An 18964-nucleotide genomic window follows, 5' to 3' on the forward strand; every position below is an offset into this window, starting at 1 on the left:
GAGTTGGGGAGGGTTGGGGGTGTGCTGGTTGGGGGTCCCTGGCGCTGTGAGGCAGCAGTGCTAATCACTGTGCTGCCCCATTTTGTGTGGCACTGTACGGGGAACCACTGTACGGGGAACCACTGTACGGGGAACCACTGTACCCACCTGAGGCCCAGGCCATGGCTAATAGCTGGCAGTGGAGGGGGGGGGTGGTTTATGGGTGTGGGGGCTGCGTCAGAGGGAGCTTCGCAGCAGGGGTGGGGAACAACGACACCGAGTGGTCCACATTCCTAATGCCAGATCCCTCAGTCAGGTGCTTGAGTGTCTTTGAGTCAGGGTCTCCAGCCCATAAAAGGTTTGCTTGCAATGATCCCCACAATGAGAGCTCCTCCGTCCACCCCGGGTTAGTGCCGGGGGGAATGAGGAGGGGGGAGGGGTGAATGAGGGGAAGGGGGAGGGGAATGAGGGGGGAATGAGGGGGGAGGGGTGAATGAGGGTAGGGGGAGATGAGGGGGGAGGGGTGAATGAGGGTGAGGGGAGGGGGGGAATGAGGGGGGAGGGGTGAATGAGGGTAGGGGAAGGGGGATGGGGAGGGGAGGGAGGAGGGAGGGGTGGGGGAATGAGGGGGGGTGATGCTGAGCAATGGACAGCCATCCATGACAGCAGCTGTCACTCTCCCATCTGATTCAGTCCCTGCCCCTCCCAAACCCGGCATGGGGGGAGGGCATTAAATTCCACCTACCGATGGAAATAGGAAGACGTTTGGGCAAATAGTTCAGATGGTGAGACGGTAAATGACTGTGGATATTGAAAGGGGAAGTGTGCACGTGGCAGAGAGCTTTAAGAACCCAAATCCTCGGGGTCATCGCTGGTCAGTGTTCCCTGAAGCTGTGTGTGGGCAACCGTCACCATCTGCTGGCAGTGAATGGCACTGCAACCACTATCTTTCAGTTAGAAACCAGAAATAATCTCTTAAAATGGAGTTTGGACAAAATCCCCTTCAGTAAAAGGCAGCCAGAAATCTACTTGCACCTAATGCCAGATTCATCATTTACAGCCCATTCGGAACAAAAGGCATCGATAATAATGTCTATAATATAAACGCGATGTGAAGGCCTGTTGCAGGAACATTTCCCTGTTGGGTAGGCAAGTCCAAAACACAAGAATGCAAAATGAAAATTGAAACTCAGCTGTTCAGGGGCGAAGCTACACAAAGCGGGAGTGGAATTCTGGAACCCCCTCCTCCCCAAGAGCTGTTGTGGCTGTGAGTTAAACTAAAAATCTCAGAACCAAGATCATTAGATTGTTCTGGGAGAGCTACAGAACTAAGGAGGCTAAACAGGAGCTCGAGTACGGGTCTGCCATGATCCAATTGACTGGCAGAACAGGCTCTCAAAGGGCTGAATGGCCGCCTCCTCTTCCTGTGGGTAATTAGCCAGCCTATTATACAGGAACTATACTGGGGGCATTCACTGGTTTTATCTACCTCATGGGGAGAGGGAGTCACGGTTCGCAATGTCTTCCCAGAATTGAGGAACGCCAAGCCTACCCCAGAGCTGATTAATATTCACTGCTTATATCTGCTCAGACACATTGATTACTCGTTATCATCCAGAGGTAACAATGCAGGAATCGATGGTGTGAATGATGCCAGTGGGCTGAGGGGAGGGAGGATGTTGTGTTCTAACGCGATTCCTGCAGCTGGTTCCAATGCTGCTGACTGATTTCAGTAAATTGATAACCCAATCACAACCATTGATCATTTTAACATTCCGATATTTTAGATCTTGCCAGCTGGACTGTTTTAACACAAAAAACCCCATCATTTTAGATATTATTAAACTAGAAAGAGTGCAGGAAAGATTTATTAGGATGCTACCGGTACTTGATGGTTTGAGTTATAAGGAGAGGTTGGATAGACTGGGACTTTTTTCTCTGGAGCGTAGGAGGCCGAGGGGTGATCTTATAGAGGTCTATAAAATAATGAGGGGCACAGATCAGCTAGATAGCCAATATCTTTTCCCAAAGGTAGGGGAGTCTAAAACTAGAGGGCATAGGTTTAAGGTGAGAGGGGAGAGATACAAAAGTGTCCAGAGGGGCAATTTTTTCACACAGAGGGTGGTGAGTGTCTGGAACGAGCTGCCAGAGGTAGTAGTAGAGGCGGGTACAATTTTGTCTTTTAAAAAGCGTTTAGACAGTTACATGGGTACGATGGGTATAGAGGGATATGGGCCAAACACGGGCAATTGGCACTAGTTTAGGGGTTTAAAAAAGGGGGCGGCATGGACAAGTTGGGCCGAAGGGCCTGTTTTCATGCTGTAAACCTCTATGACTGTATGATTTTGTAAAAGTTGATTTGATAAACTATATACGATGCATGCAGCACTGACTGAGGCCATTCAGCCCATCGTTTTGGTGCCAGTATTTTGCGAGAGAGATCCAATTAGTCCCATTGAGTGAGAGGCAGGAGGAGTCTTGCTTGTCCCACGCTATTGTGATAATTTGCATGTTGGATATAGATTCATCCCTCGAAGGCCATCTGATCTGATCTGGTGGTGGGGGGGTCAAACCCTGCCCCTTGGTGGGTTAAAAATGCTTTTGCTCTAATTGTGGATTGGATGATACATAATCCAGCTTCACCTTGAAGTGGGGTTGAGCTATTTTCCTCTTGTGTGTTACACATCAGCTTCGACATGGGGTTCCCAGTAACTGGGCTGTGAATGTGGATTGTGGAGGCAATGGTTCCCTCAGCCTGAATGGCACAGAGCCGCCGCAACCACACAACACTCGCCATCTTTCATAAGATTCACAGCAGGATTTGGAGAAGAAATGAGAATGTCAGCTTCACTTAGCTGGTATGGTTCTTGCCTCTGAGAAGAATCCCAGTGTGGCCCGAGAGTGTTCAGACCTGCTCCACAGATATATCCCCTCCTCCGCAGATATATCCCCTCCTCCACAGATATATCCCCTCCTCCACAGATATATCCCCTTCTCCACAGATATATCCCCTTCTCCGCAGATATATCCCCTCCTCCACAGATATATCCCCTCCTCCACAGATATATCCCCTCCTCCACAGATATATCCCCTCCTCCACAGATATATCCCCTTCTCCACAGATATATCCCCTCCTCCACAGATATATCCCCTTCTCCACAGATATATCCCCTCCTCCACAGATATGTCCCCTCCTCCACAGATATATCCCCTCCTCCACAGATATATCCCCTTCTCCACAGATATATCCCCTTCTTCACAGATATATCCCCTTCTCCACAGATATATCCCCTCCTCCACAGATATGTCCCCTCCTCCACAGATATATCCCCTCCTCCACAGATATATCCCCTTCTCCACAGATATATCCCCTTCTTCACAGATATATCCCCTCCTCCACAGATATATCCCCTTCTTCACAGATATATCCCCTTCTCCACAGATATATACCCCCTTCTTCACAGATATATCCCCTCCTCCACAGATATGTCCCCTCCTCCACAGATATATCCCCTCCTCCACAGATATATCCCCTCCTCCACAGATATATCCCCTTCTGAGCTGTTTTGCTCCTTAATTGAGCAGAGAGCACGGACACATTAGTCATAGAGATTTACAGCATGGAAACAGGCCCTTCAGCCCAACTTGTCCATGCCGCCCATTTTTTTTTAACCCCTAAGCTAATCCCAATTGCCCGAATTTGGCCCATATCCCTCTATACCCATCGTACCCATGTAACTGTCTAAACGCTTTTTAAAAGATAAAATTGTACCCGCCTCTACTACTACCTCTGGCAGCTTGTTCCAGACACTCACCACCCTCTGTGTGAAAAAATTGCCCCTCTGGACACTTTTGTATCTCTCCCCTCTCACCTTAAACCTATGCCCTCTAGTTTTAGACTCCCCTACCTTTGGGAAAAGATATTGACTATCGAGCTGATCTGTGCCCCTTGTTATTTTATAGACCTCTATAAGGTCACCCCTCAGCCTCCTACGCTCCAGAGAAAAAAGTCCCAGTCTATCCAGCCTCCTGAAAACTCAATCCATCAAGTCCCAGTAGCATCCTAGTAAATCTTTTCTGCACTCTTTCTAGTTTAATAATATCCTTTCTATAATAGGGTGACCAGAATTGCACACAGTATTCCAAGTGTGGCCTTACCAATGTCTTGCACAACTTCAACAAGACAACAACATTCTCTCCATCGAATCCTGTTTTGGACCAAGCTCTCCAGTTGTTGCTATGTATAACCCTCCGCTCTCAACTCCTTCTGATGTACAATATGTGTTAAACACGGAAACTAGGAGCAGGAGGAGGCCATTCGGCCCTTCGAGCCTGCTCCACCATTCATTATGATCATGGCTGATCGTCCAACTCAATAGCCTGATCCCACCTTACCCCCCCGGGGGGGGGAGATGTTGTTGTGTTGATGCTAATATGGCTCCAGTCATTTCTACATTTGACTAATTAGTGTCCCCTGTTTGATCAGTGAACAGTTTCTGAATCTCGAGTCTTTGCAGAGGCCAATCCCAGAGGTGCGGTGCTTCAGCTGTGTGGATAGGCTGGAGAATTCTGCAGACTGCGTTGTCCTTTGAGCAGAGAAGAAGAATTAATGGGGCGAATACATGGGGTTACAGATATAGGGCCTGGGTAGTGCAGATTCGACGGGCTGAATGGCCTGCTTCTGCACTGCAGGGATTCTCTGCTTTAACAGAGAGGTTGTGAATTTAGAAATGTTTTATTCAAGTGTGGGAGGGGGGTAATTGCAAAGGCAATGCAAACGCAATGTTAGCATTCATGTCGAGAGAGCTAGAATACAAGAGCAGGGATGGACTTCTGAGGCTGTATAAGGCTCTGGTCAGACCCCATTTGGAGTATTCTGAGCAGTTTTGGGCCTCATATCTAAGGAAGGATGTGCTGGGCCTTGGAAAGGGTCCAGAGGAGGTTCACAAGAATGATCTTTGGAATGAAGAGCTTGTCGTATGAGGAACGGTTGAGGACTCTGGGTCTGTACTCGTTGAAGTTTAGAAGGATGAGGGGGGATCTTATTGAAACTTACAGGATACTGCGAGACCTGGATAGAGTGGACGTGGAGAGGATGTTTCCACTAAAAGGAAAAACTAGAACCAGAGGCACAACCTCAAGCTAAAGGGACGATCCTTTAAAACAGAGATGAGGAGGAATTTCTTCAGCCAGAGAGTGGTGAATCTGTGGAACTCTTTGCCGCAGAAGGCTGTGGAGTCCAGGTCATTGAATGTCTTTAAGACAGAGATAGATAGGTTCTTGATTAATAAGGGGATCGGGGGTTATGGGGAAAAGGCAGGAGAATGGGGATGAGAAAAATATCAGCCATGATTGAATGGCGGAGCAGACTCGATGGGCCAAGTGGCCTAATTCTAATCCTATGTCTTATGGTCTTATGAGTAACCGGGACAGACTTGAGGTAATTGACAAAAGAAGCAGAGGTGAAATGGGAGAATGTTTTTATGCAGCGGGTTGTGATTTGGAATACGCTGGAAGCAGATTCAGGACAACAGGGAAAAGTGGGATGGGTGTGCAGAGTGGGACTAATTGGATTGCTCTTTCAGAGAGCCAGCACAGACACAGTGGGCTGAATGGCCTCCTACTCTTTATAATTTTAAACATGAAGCTTTGGAGTGGATTTCTGTCGACATTGAAGCAAGGAACTGGAAAGGTCAGGAGCAGTTTGAAGGGGAGGTGTGAGTCTGGCATGGGAGAGCGTGGATTCCCTGATGGTGCAGTCTGCACTGGGCTACCTTCAGCAGCATTGGAACCTCCCCATGTTCATAGAATCCCCACAGTGCCTTTCGGCCCATCGAGTCTGCACCGACCACAATCCCACCCAGGCCCTATCCCTGTAACCCATGCATTTACCCTAGCCAATCCCCCTGACATTAAGTGGCAATTCAGCATGGCCAATCCACCTAACCTGCACATCTTTGGACTGTGGGAGGAAACCGGAGCACCCGAAGAAAACCCACACAGACACGGGGAGAACGTGCAGACTCCACACAGAGACCCAAGGCCGGAATTGAACCCCGGGTCCCTGGTGCTGCAAGACAGCAGTGTTAACCACCGTGCCTCCCACGACAAATACACCATGTTGGAGGGGTAAAGCCCAAATCCTGACTCACTGGAAGCTGCCCTTGCCACATCCCAGCGTCCAGTCCACATCTTTTGAATATCTAAACTGTTTGACTCAAAGCTGAGACAGGTTGTAGCTGTGGGCCGGGTGGCTGGACGCAGTGTCCAGTACCTCCGGGGAAAGCTGAACGCGTGATCTTATCACCAACAACAGACAGCAATCTGCAGCGGGCAGGAAATCCTGCAGAAGGCACATTCCTGCCTTGTGTTGGGAGGGGACATAGAAACTGTGATGCTATCTCGAGAGAGGGAAGTTCTGACCACAACCAGCCTGTTTTGGGAAGTGATTGATGGCTTGAAAACTAGTGGGAGCGTTTTCTCTGCCCTGCGTGACCTGGGATGTTCAGAACCGCCTCAGCTAACATCTGTGCAGAGTGAGCAAGGCAGAAATGGAATTCCTACATTATTACTACAAGAAGCAGTTAATAGAGCTGCTAATCCTGTAATCCCGAGTACAGAAAGTGCAGAAAAATACAGATTGGAAAAGTCAAATACAGAAACAAAACGATTCCATTTCCATTCTTCCAACTGTCTGGTTGGTATGATTTTGGGAAGAGTTATTTGTCGGGGATGGAGGGCAGTGCCGTGAGGTTTAAATTATTTAAACTAGTTATTCTCCCACGGGGGAACAGGTCATAGCAAAGTGCGGATAATTAGATCAGGAAAGCTATAGATTCTGTCTTACTTTAATATTCAATTATACATTTCTATTATACTGGCTGAATATAGAATTGTACAAAATAGTGAGGCCATTCAGCCCATCTCTACATTGCTGATTCTTTGAATTAACCAGCCAATAAACTCACTCCCTCCTCCAATCTCCCTACAAATACTTCATTTCCAAATATTCATCCAGTTACCTTTGGGAAGTGTTGACAGGAATGCTTCCCCGGTTATTGTTAAGGCTTTGGATTCCTAATCAGAACAGGCCTGTGTAAATTTGTCACGTTGCAGCCTAACCTCCTGTCCGGTGTGACAGTGCAGCACCTCCAGGGGCAGGAGGTTGTAAATGCAGCGTGACAGGTTTACATTCATTTCCAGAGTGACTCAGACTAACTATTTATCGGAGAAAGCTGGCAGGTGTGATCTGATAGATTGATTTTGAATGACATTGTTCGATTGGGAGCAGCAGGAATGCTGTTGATTCTGGTTAGTAAATGTGCACAATATTTGCCAAATACACCCAACAGTGTGAGCTCCATTCAGTGGGGAACACTCTCAGTCTGAGGCAGAAAGTCCTGGGTTCAAATCCCACTTCAGGTTGGGACTGCCACCTCAGGAGATGATGGTTTACGCTGTGCTGGTTAATTCTGTGTGAAACGTGGTGTGGAATGACTCAGTGACCTCACCCTGGCCTGGTGTCGCTGCCACCTTCGCTGCAGAGGAGGGCAGTGAGTTGGGGAAGTGCATCATTCCCCCCCCCCCCCCGCCCCTGTTTGTGCTGGGCCCTATTCTCATTTCCCGCTCATCTTCCTCTGTAAGAGATACAGGGGGGAATGAGGAAGAACCTTCTCGCACAGCGAGTGGGAATGTCCTGGAACTCGCTGCCCACCAGGGTAGTGGAATCAGAAAGGATGAGTGATTTCGAAAGGAAATTGGATGGAGTGAGACGGGATTGCAAGGTTATGGGGATAGAGCGGGCTGTGGGATTGCTCAGCAGGGAGCTGGCATAGGCTCGATGGGCTGAATAGCCTCCCTCTGCGCTGTAAGTAACTCCAGGATATTGTTTGAGGCCTTGCTGTTCTATTTGACCCTAAGATAAGATTCTGACCCCATATACATCGCTCACCACTATAACAAGACCAGACTCTGCCTCTGCTTCAGGCTGTCTGTATCTGAAACCCAGACTGATGCTTTTGTTCCCTCCAGAGTCACCTATTACAGTGTTCTCCCAGAGAACCTTCCAGCCGCTGTAAACCTCACTTCATCCAAACTTCTACTGCGCGTGTTTTACCTGTCACACCACACATCCTGACTTGGAAATATATCGCTGTTCCTTCACTGTCGCTGGGTCAAAATCCTGGAACTCCCTCCCTAACAGCACTGTGGGTGTGCCTACACCGCATGGACTGCAGCGGTTCAGGAAGGCAGCTCACCGCCACCTAGGCTGGTGCGGCAAATGTTGCCCTCATCAGTTACACCCACGACCCACAATAGAATTTTAAAAAGTTCGCTATCACTCCCTTTTCTCGCTCACCGACACTACCTCCCAGTCTGATACCTTCTTACTTTTAAAGTTTTCACCCTCCAATTCAAATCCCTCCATGGTCTTTACCCCCTTCCTATCTCCATCACCTTCTCCAACCCCACATAGGGTGGCACAGCGGTTAGCACTGCTGCCTCATAGCGCCAGGAACCCGGGTTCAATTCCCGCTTGGGTCACTGTCTGTGTGGAGTTTCCTCCGGGTGCTCCTGTTTCCTCCCACAGTCTGAAAGACGTGCTGTTTAGGGTGTATTGGCCGTGCTAAATTCTCCCTCGGTGTACCCGAACAGGCGCCGGAGTGTGGCAACTCGCGGATTTTCACAGTAACTTCATTGCAGTGTTAATGTAAGCCGACTTATGACACTCATAAATAAACTTTAAAGTTTAACTCTCCAAAATGTAATATCTCCTTCCTGTTCTGGTTTTTTGAGCAGGGAACCCCCACGCTCTTTGCTCTGTTGTCGATAATACAAACTGGAAACACATCAACATTTGCAGAGACTGTGAACTGAATGTTAGTTGATTTTTCTGGGTATTCGCTTAATCCTACAATGTGTGCTGCTTGTGGGTCAGATTCCAGGCTGTGTTATATTTAAATGCGAAAGATAAGTGTACACAGCCCAAATGGAACTCTGGGGAGGCGGTTTATATAGTGTTTGGCAAGTTGTTATGTACCGGTTGTTGATGTGGAGCCAGTCGTGTTAATCAAATGATGCACTTTGGAAGTCTTTGGGAATTGGCGGAAGTGGTGATAAGGATAGAAACATTTTGTTTAAATGGTGCTGTGTCTATTTTTTGGTCCTACGATAATGGGTGTCAGCGGAGAGAAGCCATCAGAGTTTGCCCTACCTCAAAGGTTTAGGAAAAGGTGAATTTACTGAAGACAACCAATCAATGTTATCACAGCATCGACAACATAGCTCACATCGATCCTCTTCATCATTGAAAGCGTCATCCAATCAGTTCCACTCCCTGTCTCTTCCCCCGGATCCTCGGCCCGTTTCCCATCCCCTGGAACGTCTGATTCGATCTCCTCTCTAAGGCCTGGACATTCCTTGAAATGTGTTAACCAATACAAGGCAGCACCTCCATCTTACCCTTGAGTTAGACAATGACCACCGGTTGAATTCAGTCTCCGGTGGGACCTTCGCCAGAGGATGATTGAAGTAGAATTACTGTTCAAATTATTAATCCAGAAACTCGGCTAATGTTCTGGGGACTCGGGTTCGAATCCCGCCACGGCCGATGGTAGAATTTGAATTCAATAAAAAATATCTGGAATTAAGAATCTACTGATGACCCATGGTCGATTGTCAGAAAACCCCACCTGGTTCACTAATGTCCTTTAGGGAAGGAAATCTGCTGTCCTTACCCGGTCTGGCCTACATGTGACTCCAGAACCACAGCAATGTGGTTGACTCTCAACTGCCCTCGGGCAACTCGGGATGGGCAATAAATGCTGGACCAGCCAGCGACGCCCATGTCCTGGGAATGAATAAAAAAAAGCATCTCACCCACATTCAAAGCATGGCTTGCCCAGTGTGAGGGCAAATACATGACGATGTCGTTTGCTGGAAAATTCAGTATTCACACTGAAAAGAGGCAAGATGAAGATAGGTTACCCAGCTGCTGGGGTCACCCTGCACTGCAGTCACCATCGGCAGGCGATGTTTATATTGTGCAGTCACTGGAGAAAAACCAGGAGTGTTATCAGACTGAAAACCACCAAGGATGGCATCAGAGCAAACGCTTGGTCAAAGAGCAGGGCCGAGAGACTCAGAGGTTGTGGGAGCCTGGGGGGGGGGGGGGGGGGGGGGGGCGCGGGGGGGCTGGGGGTGTGGGGGAGGGGGGGTGGTGGTGGAAGAGATTCGAGGCAGGTTCATGGTGAGGCCATGGAAGTGATTCACAAACACGGACGAGAGTTTTACAATCGAGGTGTTGTCGGAGAGTGTTGGAGACGGAATATCCTCGTCAAAGGGAACCCAAAGGATAAAACCATCCCGTCCAATGGGCTGGTGTCTCACCAAGGAGCCAAGAATTAGATCTTTAATCCAAATTTTTATAAATTGATAATATTTGTAGTTATCAGACTCTGGGCTACACTTGGGTAGAATTCCATCAAATGTACAGCAACAGGCCATTCGGCCCGACTGCTCCGTGCTGGTGTTTCTGCTCCACCCCCCCCAGCAGTGTAACTTTCTCCCACTGGCCTTGTTCTGTGATTGTGAGAAACTTGTTTAAAACGCTGTTCACATGACTTTAATCAGCTTTGATCTGTTTTATTTCCAGTTACCCTGCTGTTTGTGAATTCCTACAACACAATAATTTATTATCAGTAATCAGAGCTCACGAGGCACAGGATGCTGGGTAAGTGTCTGGTTTCACTCTGGATTTGTATTCTTGTTGCTGCTTTAATTGAGTAATTAAATTCTGTGCAATGAAATTCGTATCGAGAACCCCAGTGATCCAATTCAGTTTATTAATTCAATCAATCAGTAAATACTGGGTTCTTTAGTGATTGGTTCCAGTGAACTGATTTAGATGTTGTGTTGAGTAATCCTGAATCAAACAATCCCATCCACTTAAATTCACGCAGTGCCGACCGACCGAGACTAAAAGCTGCCAGTCGGCCGTCTGTCAAATCCAGCCAGTCTGTCCCTGGAAGGTGGAAGTGAACCGCTGCCAGTGTTGGACACCTCAGACCTGAGCAGGGAATGCTGGGAATATTCGGCAGGCCTATCAGCAGCTGCAGCGAGAGAAACCGGGATCGTGGGCGGGATTCTCCAGTCTGGTCCATGGCGGGAACCGTTCTAAACGAGGATGGAAAATTTAACATTCCAGCAAAATTCCCTCCATAGAATCCATAGAATCCCTACAGTACAGAAGGAGGCCGTTCGGCCCATTGAGTCTGCACCGACCACAATCCCACCCAGGCCCTATCCCAGTAACCCCATGTATTTACCCTGCTAATCCCCCGACACTAAGGGGTAATTCAGCATGGCCAATCAACCTAATCCGCACATCTTTGGACTGTGGGAGGAAACCGGAGCACCCGGAGGAAACCCACGCAGACACGGGGAGAACGTGCAAACTCCACACAGACAGTGACCCAAGCCGGGATTCGAACCCGGGTCCCTGGCGCTGTGAGGCAGCAGTGCTAACCACTGTGCTGCCGTGCCGCCCACTTTCATCGGAACCGGAAAATCCCAGCTGCAAAAGAGGACAGAAAATTCCGGCCAGCGTTTCAGTTCTGACGAAAGGGCACAGGCCTGAAACGGTGGGTGGAATTTTACCGCAATCTGTCCGGAGTTCTGACTGAAAACCGGCCCGTGTGTCTCCAGATGCACAGCCGGGTTTCCAGGCCAGACTGCTGGGCACGGAATTCCTGGGGGTGTGGTTTGCGCCATCGCTCTGGCAACATCGGTTCCACAGAGATTTGGGCGCCATCTTTAAAGGGAACCGCGATCAGCGCAGGAAATTAACTCCCCAACCTGTGGCTCAGGGACAGTGCCAACCTGTGCCAGGGCAATGCCCAAGCATGTAGCTCCCTCCCTTCCCCAGGGACTATACATATCTGCAGTCCATGTGGTGTAGGTACACCCATAGTGCTGTTAGGGAGGGAGTTGCCCTTTGCAGATGCTCCCTGATGTGCTGAGTATTTACCGTTTATATTCCAGACTTTTCGGAGGCAAAAGATAAACCCAAGGCCAGTCGGGGAATTCCTCCCCAATCTGGTTTTTCCCCCCTTTAAAGACACAGAATGTGCAGCAACCACTCCCTCTCCCTCAGCGCGATTCAGAGTGTCAGCATCCCTCACACAAACCAGCAGAATGTTCTAGAAGCTCACAGTATGGTTACTTCTACTTTCGGAGCCCTGACTGAGAACTTATGGACCCCCTAACCATTGCCCAAACTGATATGTGGCAGTAAGGTCCCGACACAGGTTCACACTGGTAAAGATTTAGCCCTGTGATCAGAAATGTCTTCAGATTGAGAATTATTGACATTGTGTGGAATGGGCTTCCTCAGACACTGGGGCAAAATCCCTGGAGATTCCCAGGAATATTTCAATGCTGTAAAGGATGTGAGGAGTAACATCGTTATTCCTGAATGTGTTACGATGAAGACAGTGGTTCTAACTGCCCTTCTCTATTCAAACACCCGGTTTCCCGTTCAAAACTAATGACAGTCACTTCCTTAGTTTACCTTCGTCACACTGCCTGCTGTAATCATTAATCACTTCATGTACACATTGACGCTGCATATACACTGCACGGACACTGCATGTTAGGCTGCATGTACACTGCGCATGCACTGTGCGTACACTGTGCGTACACTGTGCGTACACTGTGCAGGCACTGCGCGTACACTGTGCAGGCACTGCGCGTACACTGTGCGTACACTCTGCGTACACTGTGCAGGCACTGCGCGTACACTGTGCGTACACTGCGCAGGCACTGTGCGTACACTGTGCGTACACTGTGCGTACACTGTGCAGGCACTGCGCGTACACTGTGCGTACACTGTGCGTACACTGTGCGTACACTGTGCAGGCACTGTGCAGGCACTGCGCGTACACTGTGCGTACACTGCGCGTACACTGTGCGTACACTGTGCGTACACTGTGCGTACACTGTGCAGGCACTGTGCGTACACTGTGCGTACACTGTGCGTACACTGTGCAGGCACTGTGCGTACACTGTGCGTACACTGTGCAGGCACTGCGCGTACACTGCGCGTACACTGTGCGTACACTGTGCGTACACTGTGCGTACACTGTGCGTACACTGTGCGTACACTGCGCAGGCACTGTGCGTACACTGTGCGTACACTATAGGCAGAGACACGGAGGAAATTCAGCAACAAATTTATTCCGGAGATTCCGCAAGCATTTGCTGTGGCGGGTAAACAGTAAAATTTGAATAATAAATGGTAGATTTGGCTAATTGATGGTTAAGGAATGCGCACTTCTTTGTGTAACTGTCTTTTCCTGACATTCACAGGTACCGAATGTACAGAAAGAGTCAAACAACGGGCTTCCCTTCACTAATCACCATCTTTTCAGCTCCCAACTATCTGGATGTCTACAATAACAAAGGTAAGCAAGTGTACATCACTTCTATTAACGATTGCTGAATCAATGTGCTGCTAAATTAACTGAAGGACTACCTCAGACTAGGGCCTGATCTTTGAGTATTTGAGAGAAGCATCATCTCCTTCCGATTGTATTTGAAGGGAATTATTTGCAAATCCAAATGTTCTTTTTCCATGTTTATTGTTTTGTGGTTGGACAGCCACCTTGAGATTTCCAAAGCTTGGTACCGGAAGCTTCACGTATTCTGTCCCGTGTGCGCGTCCCGTGTGTGCGTCTCACCAGACTTGCTGCCACAATGTACACACCATCACCCTGTTTATAAAAAGCAAGTTGCGGGATGAGGTGAGAGAACTTTCAAGTTTAGTTTCTGTTTTGGTCGTCACCCGTGAGAGTAAGAAATTCAGGGTGGTGTGTGAAAGTTTATAAACATTACTGTGTCATTGGTGTAAAATACAAGAAAGGTGACGTGAATATTTCAGTGTGGAATGGTGTGGAAATGTTCCACGTGTGTTGAGCTATAATCCAGCTATAACAGAGAGGAAACTGTCTTGTCTTCTGCTTCTGAAAAGCCCGATGATTGTCCCTTATTCGATTTGAGATGGTAAACGGCATTCTGTTATCAACCTAATCTCGGGAGCTTTGAGGTATTACTGCTCCTGGAACATTTTGTACCTCAGCATCAAGTAATGATAAGATAAAAATATTTCTGCCTGTGTTGGTTCCTCAAACCTTGCTACTGACTGTGGGCAAAGTTTCTGAAATCCTTTCCAATGATCCTGACTCTCAAATCTGTTATTAATTCATGCTTCAGTTGTGTGCTTTCGGCCTTTGTAGAAATGTATTCTTGATAGTATAGTGCTAACAATCATAAGGTGCTGATCTGGAACGCACTCCAGCAGCGAGGCCCTGTCAGTATTGTTTAAAGTTAAATTGCTGCAGTTCCTCCTGAGATTGCAAATCATCAAAAGATTTCTGTACGAATCTGCTCCATTTCATTACGTGCCGGTACAGTCACTGGTGTAGGCGAGGTGGTGAGTGATCATTCTTCATCGACTCCTACAGCACAGAAGGAGGCCATTCAGCCCATTATACCTGTATAATGGGCAGGACAGTGGTTAGCACTGCTGCCTCACAGCGCCAGGGACCCGGGTTTGATTCCCGGCTTGAGTCACTGTTTGTGCGGAGTCTGCACGTTCTCCCCGTGTCTGCGTGGGTTTCCTCCGGGTGCTCCGGTTTCCTCCCACAGTCTGAAAGACGTGCTGGTTAGGGGCATTGCCGAACAGGCGCTGGAGTGTGGCGACCAGGGGAATTTCACGGTAACTTCATTGCGGTGTTAATGTAAGCCTTATTTATTACTAATAAATAAACTTTACTGGCTTTTTGAAAGAGCCAGCCACTTAGTCCCACTCCCCTACCCTTCCCCACTGTGCTGCAATCGATTCCTTTCCAATTATTCATTCAATTCCCCCTTTTGAAAGTTATTATTGAATCTGCTTTCCCTGTCTTTCAGGCAGGGACTCCCAGATCACACCAGTATGTGATACAGGAATCACTCCTGATTATCACTGGAAATACATACTGCTGTATTTCCACCTTATTATTCCATATACACAGTGAAGATTGTGAAATATTAACTTATTTATTATCCCTGTCTGATGTCTCCCAAAGTAGGACAAATCTATTGGAATTCTTTGAGGATGTAACTTGTAGCATTGACCGAGGAGGACCAGTGGATGTGGTTTATTTAGACTTTCAGAAAGCTTTCGACAAGGTCTCACAGAGCAGACTACTGTGTAAAGTTAAAGCACATGGGATTGCAGGTAATGTCCTGAGATGGATAGAAAGCTGGTTAGCAGATAGGAAGCAAAGCGTTGGAATAAATGGGTCTTTTTCTGATTGGCAGTCAGTGACTAGTGGGGTTCCGCAGGGATCTGTGTTAGGACCCCAACTGTTCACATTGTATATTAATGATTTGGAAGAGGGAACTGAATGTATTATCTCCAAATTGTAGATGTTACCAAGTTGGGTGGGAGAGTGAGCTGTGAGGAGGATGCAGAGATGCTTCAGCGTGATTTGGACAGGCTGAGTGTGTGGGTATCTGCATGGCAGATGCAGTATAATGTGGATAAATGTGAGGTTATCCACTTTGGTAGCAATAATAGGAAGACAGATTATTATTTGAATGGGTGTAAATTGAGAGAGGTGGATACTCAGCGAGACCTTGGAGTCCTCGTGCATCAGTCGCTGAAAGTAAGCGCGCAGGTACAGCAGGGAGTAAAGAAGGTGAATGGTATGTTGGCCTTCACAGAGAGAGGATTTGAGTAGAGGGATAGGGATGTTTTGCTGCAATTGTATAACTGTTGGTGAGGCTGCACCTGGAGTATTGTGTGCAGTTTTGGTGTCCTTATCTGAGGAAGGATGTCCTTGCTATAGAGGGAGCGCAGCGAAGGTTTACAGCGAAGGGATGGCAGGTCTGTCATATGAGGAGAGACTAAGTCAGTTAGGATTATATTCACTGGAGTTTAGAAGAATGAGAGGGGATCTCGTAGAATCTTATAAAGTTCTAACAGGGTTAGACAGGATAGATTCAGAAAGAATGTTCCCGATGGTGGGGGGAGTCCAGAACTAGGGGACATAGTTGAGGATAAGGGGTAAACCTTTTAGAACTGAGGTGAGGAGAAATTTCTTCACCCAGAGGGTGGTGAATGTGTGGAATTCACTCCCACAGAAAGTAGTTGAGGCCAAAACGTTGTCTGATTTCAAGAAGAAATTAGATATAGCTCTTGGGGCTAAAGGGATCGAGGGGGAAGGGGGGATCAGGATATTGAATTTGATGATCAGCCATGATCAAAATGAATGGCAGAGCAGGCTCGAAGGGCCGAATGGCCTCCTCCTGCTTCTAGTTTCTATGTTTCTGTGATTGCAAAATATTGGAAATGGTCACCCATTTTAATAAAAAGAAGCTTCATTAAATTGACAAATTGTCCTTTAGGGAAGGAAATCTGCCAACCTTGCCCGGTCTGGCCTACATGTGAGTCCAGACACTCAGTAATGTGGTTTATTCTTAAATGCCCAGCGACACCCACACCCCATGAACAAATAAAAAAAATCCTCCACTGGAAATGGATTACAAATTGGAAACCATTTGTTAAAATCACAATCGACTTTCCATAAACATGAGGTTTTTTTTATTCATTTGTGGGACATGGGTGTCGCTGGCTAGGCCAGCATTTATTGCCCATCCCTAGTTGCCCTTGAGAAGGTGGTGATGAGCTGCCTTCTTGAATCGCTGCGATCCGTGCTGTGGGTTGACCCACAATGCCATTAGGGAGGAAATTCCAGGATTTTGACCCAGCGACTGCGAAGGAACGGCGATAGATTTCCAAGTCAAGATGGTGAGAGGCTTGGAGGGGAAGGTGTTCCCATGTCATAGAAACCCTACAGTGCAGAAAGAGGCCATTCGGCCCATCGAGTCTGCACCGACCACAATCCCACCCAGACCCTACCCCCATATCTCTACATATTTTATCCGCTAATCCCTCTAACCGACGCAGCTCAGGACTCTAAGGGGCAATTTTTAACCTGGCCAATCAACCTAACCCGCACATCTTTGGACTGTGGGAGGAAACCGGAGCACCCGGAGGAAACCCACGCAGACACGAGGAGAATGTGCAAACTCCACACGGACAGTGACCCAAGCCGGGAATCGAACCCAGGTCCCTGGAGCTGTGAAGCAGCAGTGCTAACCACTGTGCTACCGTGCCGCCCCTAAGAAGGGGATATATCTGTGAAGAAGGGGATATATCTGTGGAGGAGGGGATATATCTGTGGAGGAGGGGACATATCTGTGGAGGAGGGGACATATCTGTGGAGGAGGGGACATATCTGTGGAGGAGGGGACATATCTGTGGAGGAGGGGACATATCTGTGGAGGAGGGGCCATATCTGTGGAGGAGGGGCCATATCTGTGGAGGAGGGGCCATATCTGTGGAGGAGGGGCCATATCTGTGGAGGAGGGGCCATATCTGTGGAGGAGGGGCCATATCTGTGGAGGAGGGGCCATATCTGTGGAGGAGGGGCCATATCTGTGGAGGAGGGGCCATATCTGTGGAGGAGGGGCCATATCTGTGGAGGAGGGGCCATATCTGTGGAGGAGGGGCCATATCTGTGGAGGAGGGGCCATATCTGTGGAGGAGGGGCCATATCTGTGGAGCAGGTCTGAACACTCTTGGTCCACACTGGGATTCTTCTCAGAGGCAAGAACCATACCAGCTAAGTGAAGCTGACATTCTCATTCCTTCTACATCTCCAAATCTTGCTGTGAATCTTATGAAAGATGGCGAGTGTTGTGTGGTTGCGGCGGCTCTGTGCCATTCAGGCTGAGGGAACCATTGCCTCCACAATCCACATTCATAGCCCAGTTACTGGGAACCCCATGTCTCTGCTGCCCCCTTTGTCCTTCTAGATGGAAGTGGTCATGAGTTTGGAAGGTGCTGTCTAAGGATCCTTGGTGAATTGCTGCAGTGCATCTTGTAGATGGTACACACTGCTGCTCCTGAGTGTCGGTGGTGGAGGGAGTGGATGTTTGTGGATGTGGTGTCAGTCAAGCGGGGCTGCTTTGTCCTGGATGGTGTCGAGCTTCCTGAGTGTTGTTGGAGCTGCACCCATCCAGGCAAGTGGGGAGTATTCCATCACACTCCTGACTTGTGCATTGTAGATGGGGGATAGGCTTTATGGAGTCAGGAGGTGAGTTACTCACCGCAGTAGCCTCTGACCTGCTCTTGTAGCCACTGTGTTTGTGTGTTGAGTCCAGTTGAGTTTCTGATCAATGGTAACCCCAAGGATGTTGACAGTGGGAGATTTAATGAGGTTACACCATTGAATGTCAAGGAGCAGTGGTTAGAGTGTCTCTTATTGGTGATGGCCATTGCCTGACATTTGTGTGGCGTGAATATCCAGCCCAAGCCTGGATATTGTCCAGATGTTGTTGCATTTGAACATGGACTGCTTCAGTACCTGAGGAGTGGCGAATGGTGCTGAACGTTGTGCAATCATCGGCGAATATCTCCACGTCTGACCTCATGATGGAGGGAAGGTCATTGATGAAGCAACTGAAGATTGTTGAGCCTAGGACACTACCCTGAGGGACTCCTGCAGAGATGTCCTGGAGCTGGGATGACTGACCCTCCACAACCACAACCATCTTCCTATGTACCAGGTATGACTCCAACCAGCGGAGAGTTTGCCCCCTGAGACCCATTGATTCCAGTTTCACTGGGGCTTCTTAATGCCACACTCGGTCGAATGCGGCCTTGATGTCAAGGGCTGTCACGCTTACCCCACCTCTGGGATTCAGCTCTTTTGTCCATGTTTGAACCAAGTCTGTAATGAGGTCAGGAGCTGAGTGACCCTGGCGAAACCCAAACTGGGTGTCACTGAGCAGGTTATTGCTGAGCAGGTGCTGCTTGATAGCGCTGTCGATGACCCCTTCCATCACTTTACTGATGATCGAGAGTAGACTGATT

General features: G+C 48.4%; 1 protein-coding gene across 4 annotated transcripts in view; it reads left to right on the forward strand.

Moving 5' to 3' along the window:
• Positions 1-18964, forward strand: part of LOC144485072 (protein phosphatase 3 catalytic subunit alpha) — a 169745-nt gene that overhangs the window by 89732 nt on the left and 61049 nt on the right. For all 4 annotated transcript variants that reach the window (XM_078203530.1, XM_078203416.1, XM_078203477.1 and 1 more), the window contains exons 5-6: positions 10634-10711; positions 13348-13442. In XM_078203530.1, coding sequence (XP_078059656.1) covers positions 10634-10711; positions 13348-13442 — 173 coding nt within the window. The remainder of the gene's footprint in view (positions 1-10633; positions 10712-13347; positions 13443-18964) is intronic.

This window comes from Mustelus asterias, chromosome 1 (assembly GCF_964213995.1).
Source record: "Mustelus asterias chromosome 1, sMusAst1.hap1.1, whole genome shotgun sequence".
Taxonomy (NCBI): domain Eukaryota; kingdom Metazoa; phylum Chordata; class Chondrichthyes; order Carcharhiniformes; family Triakidae; genus Mustelus; species Mustelus asterias.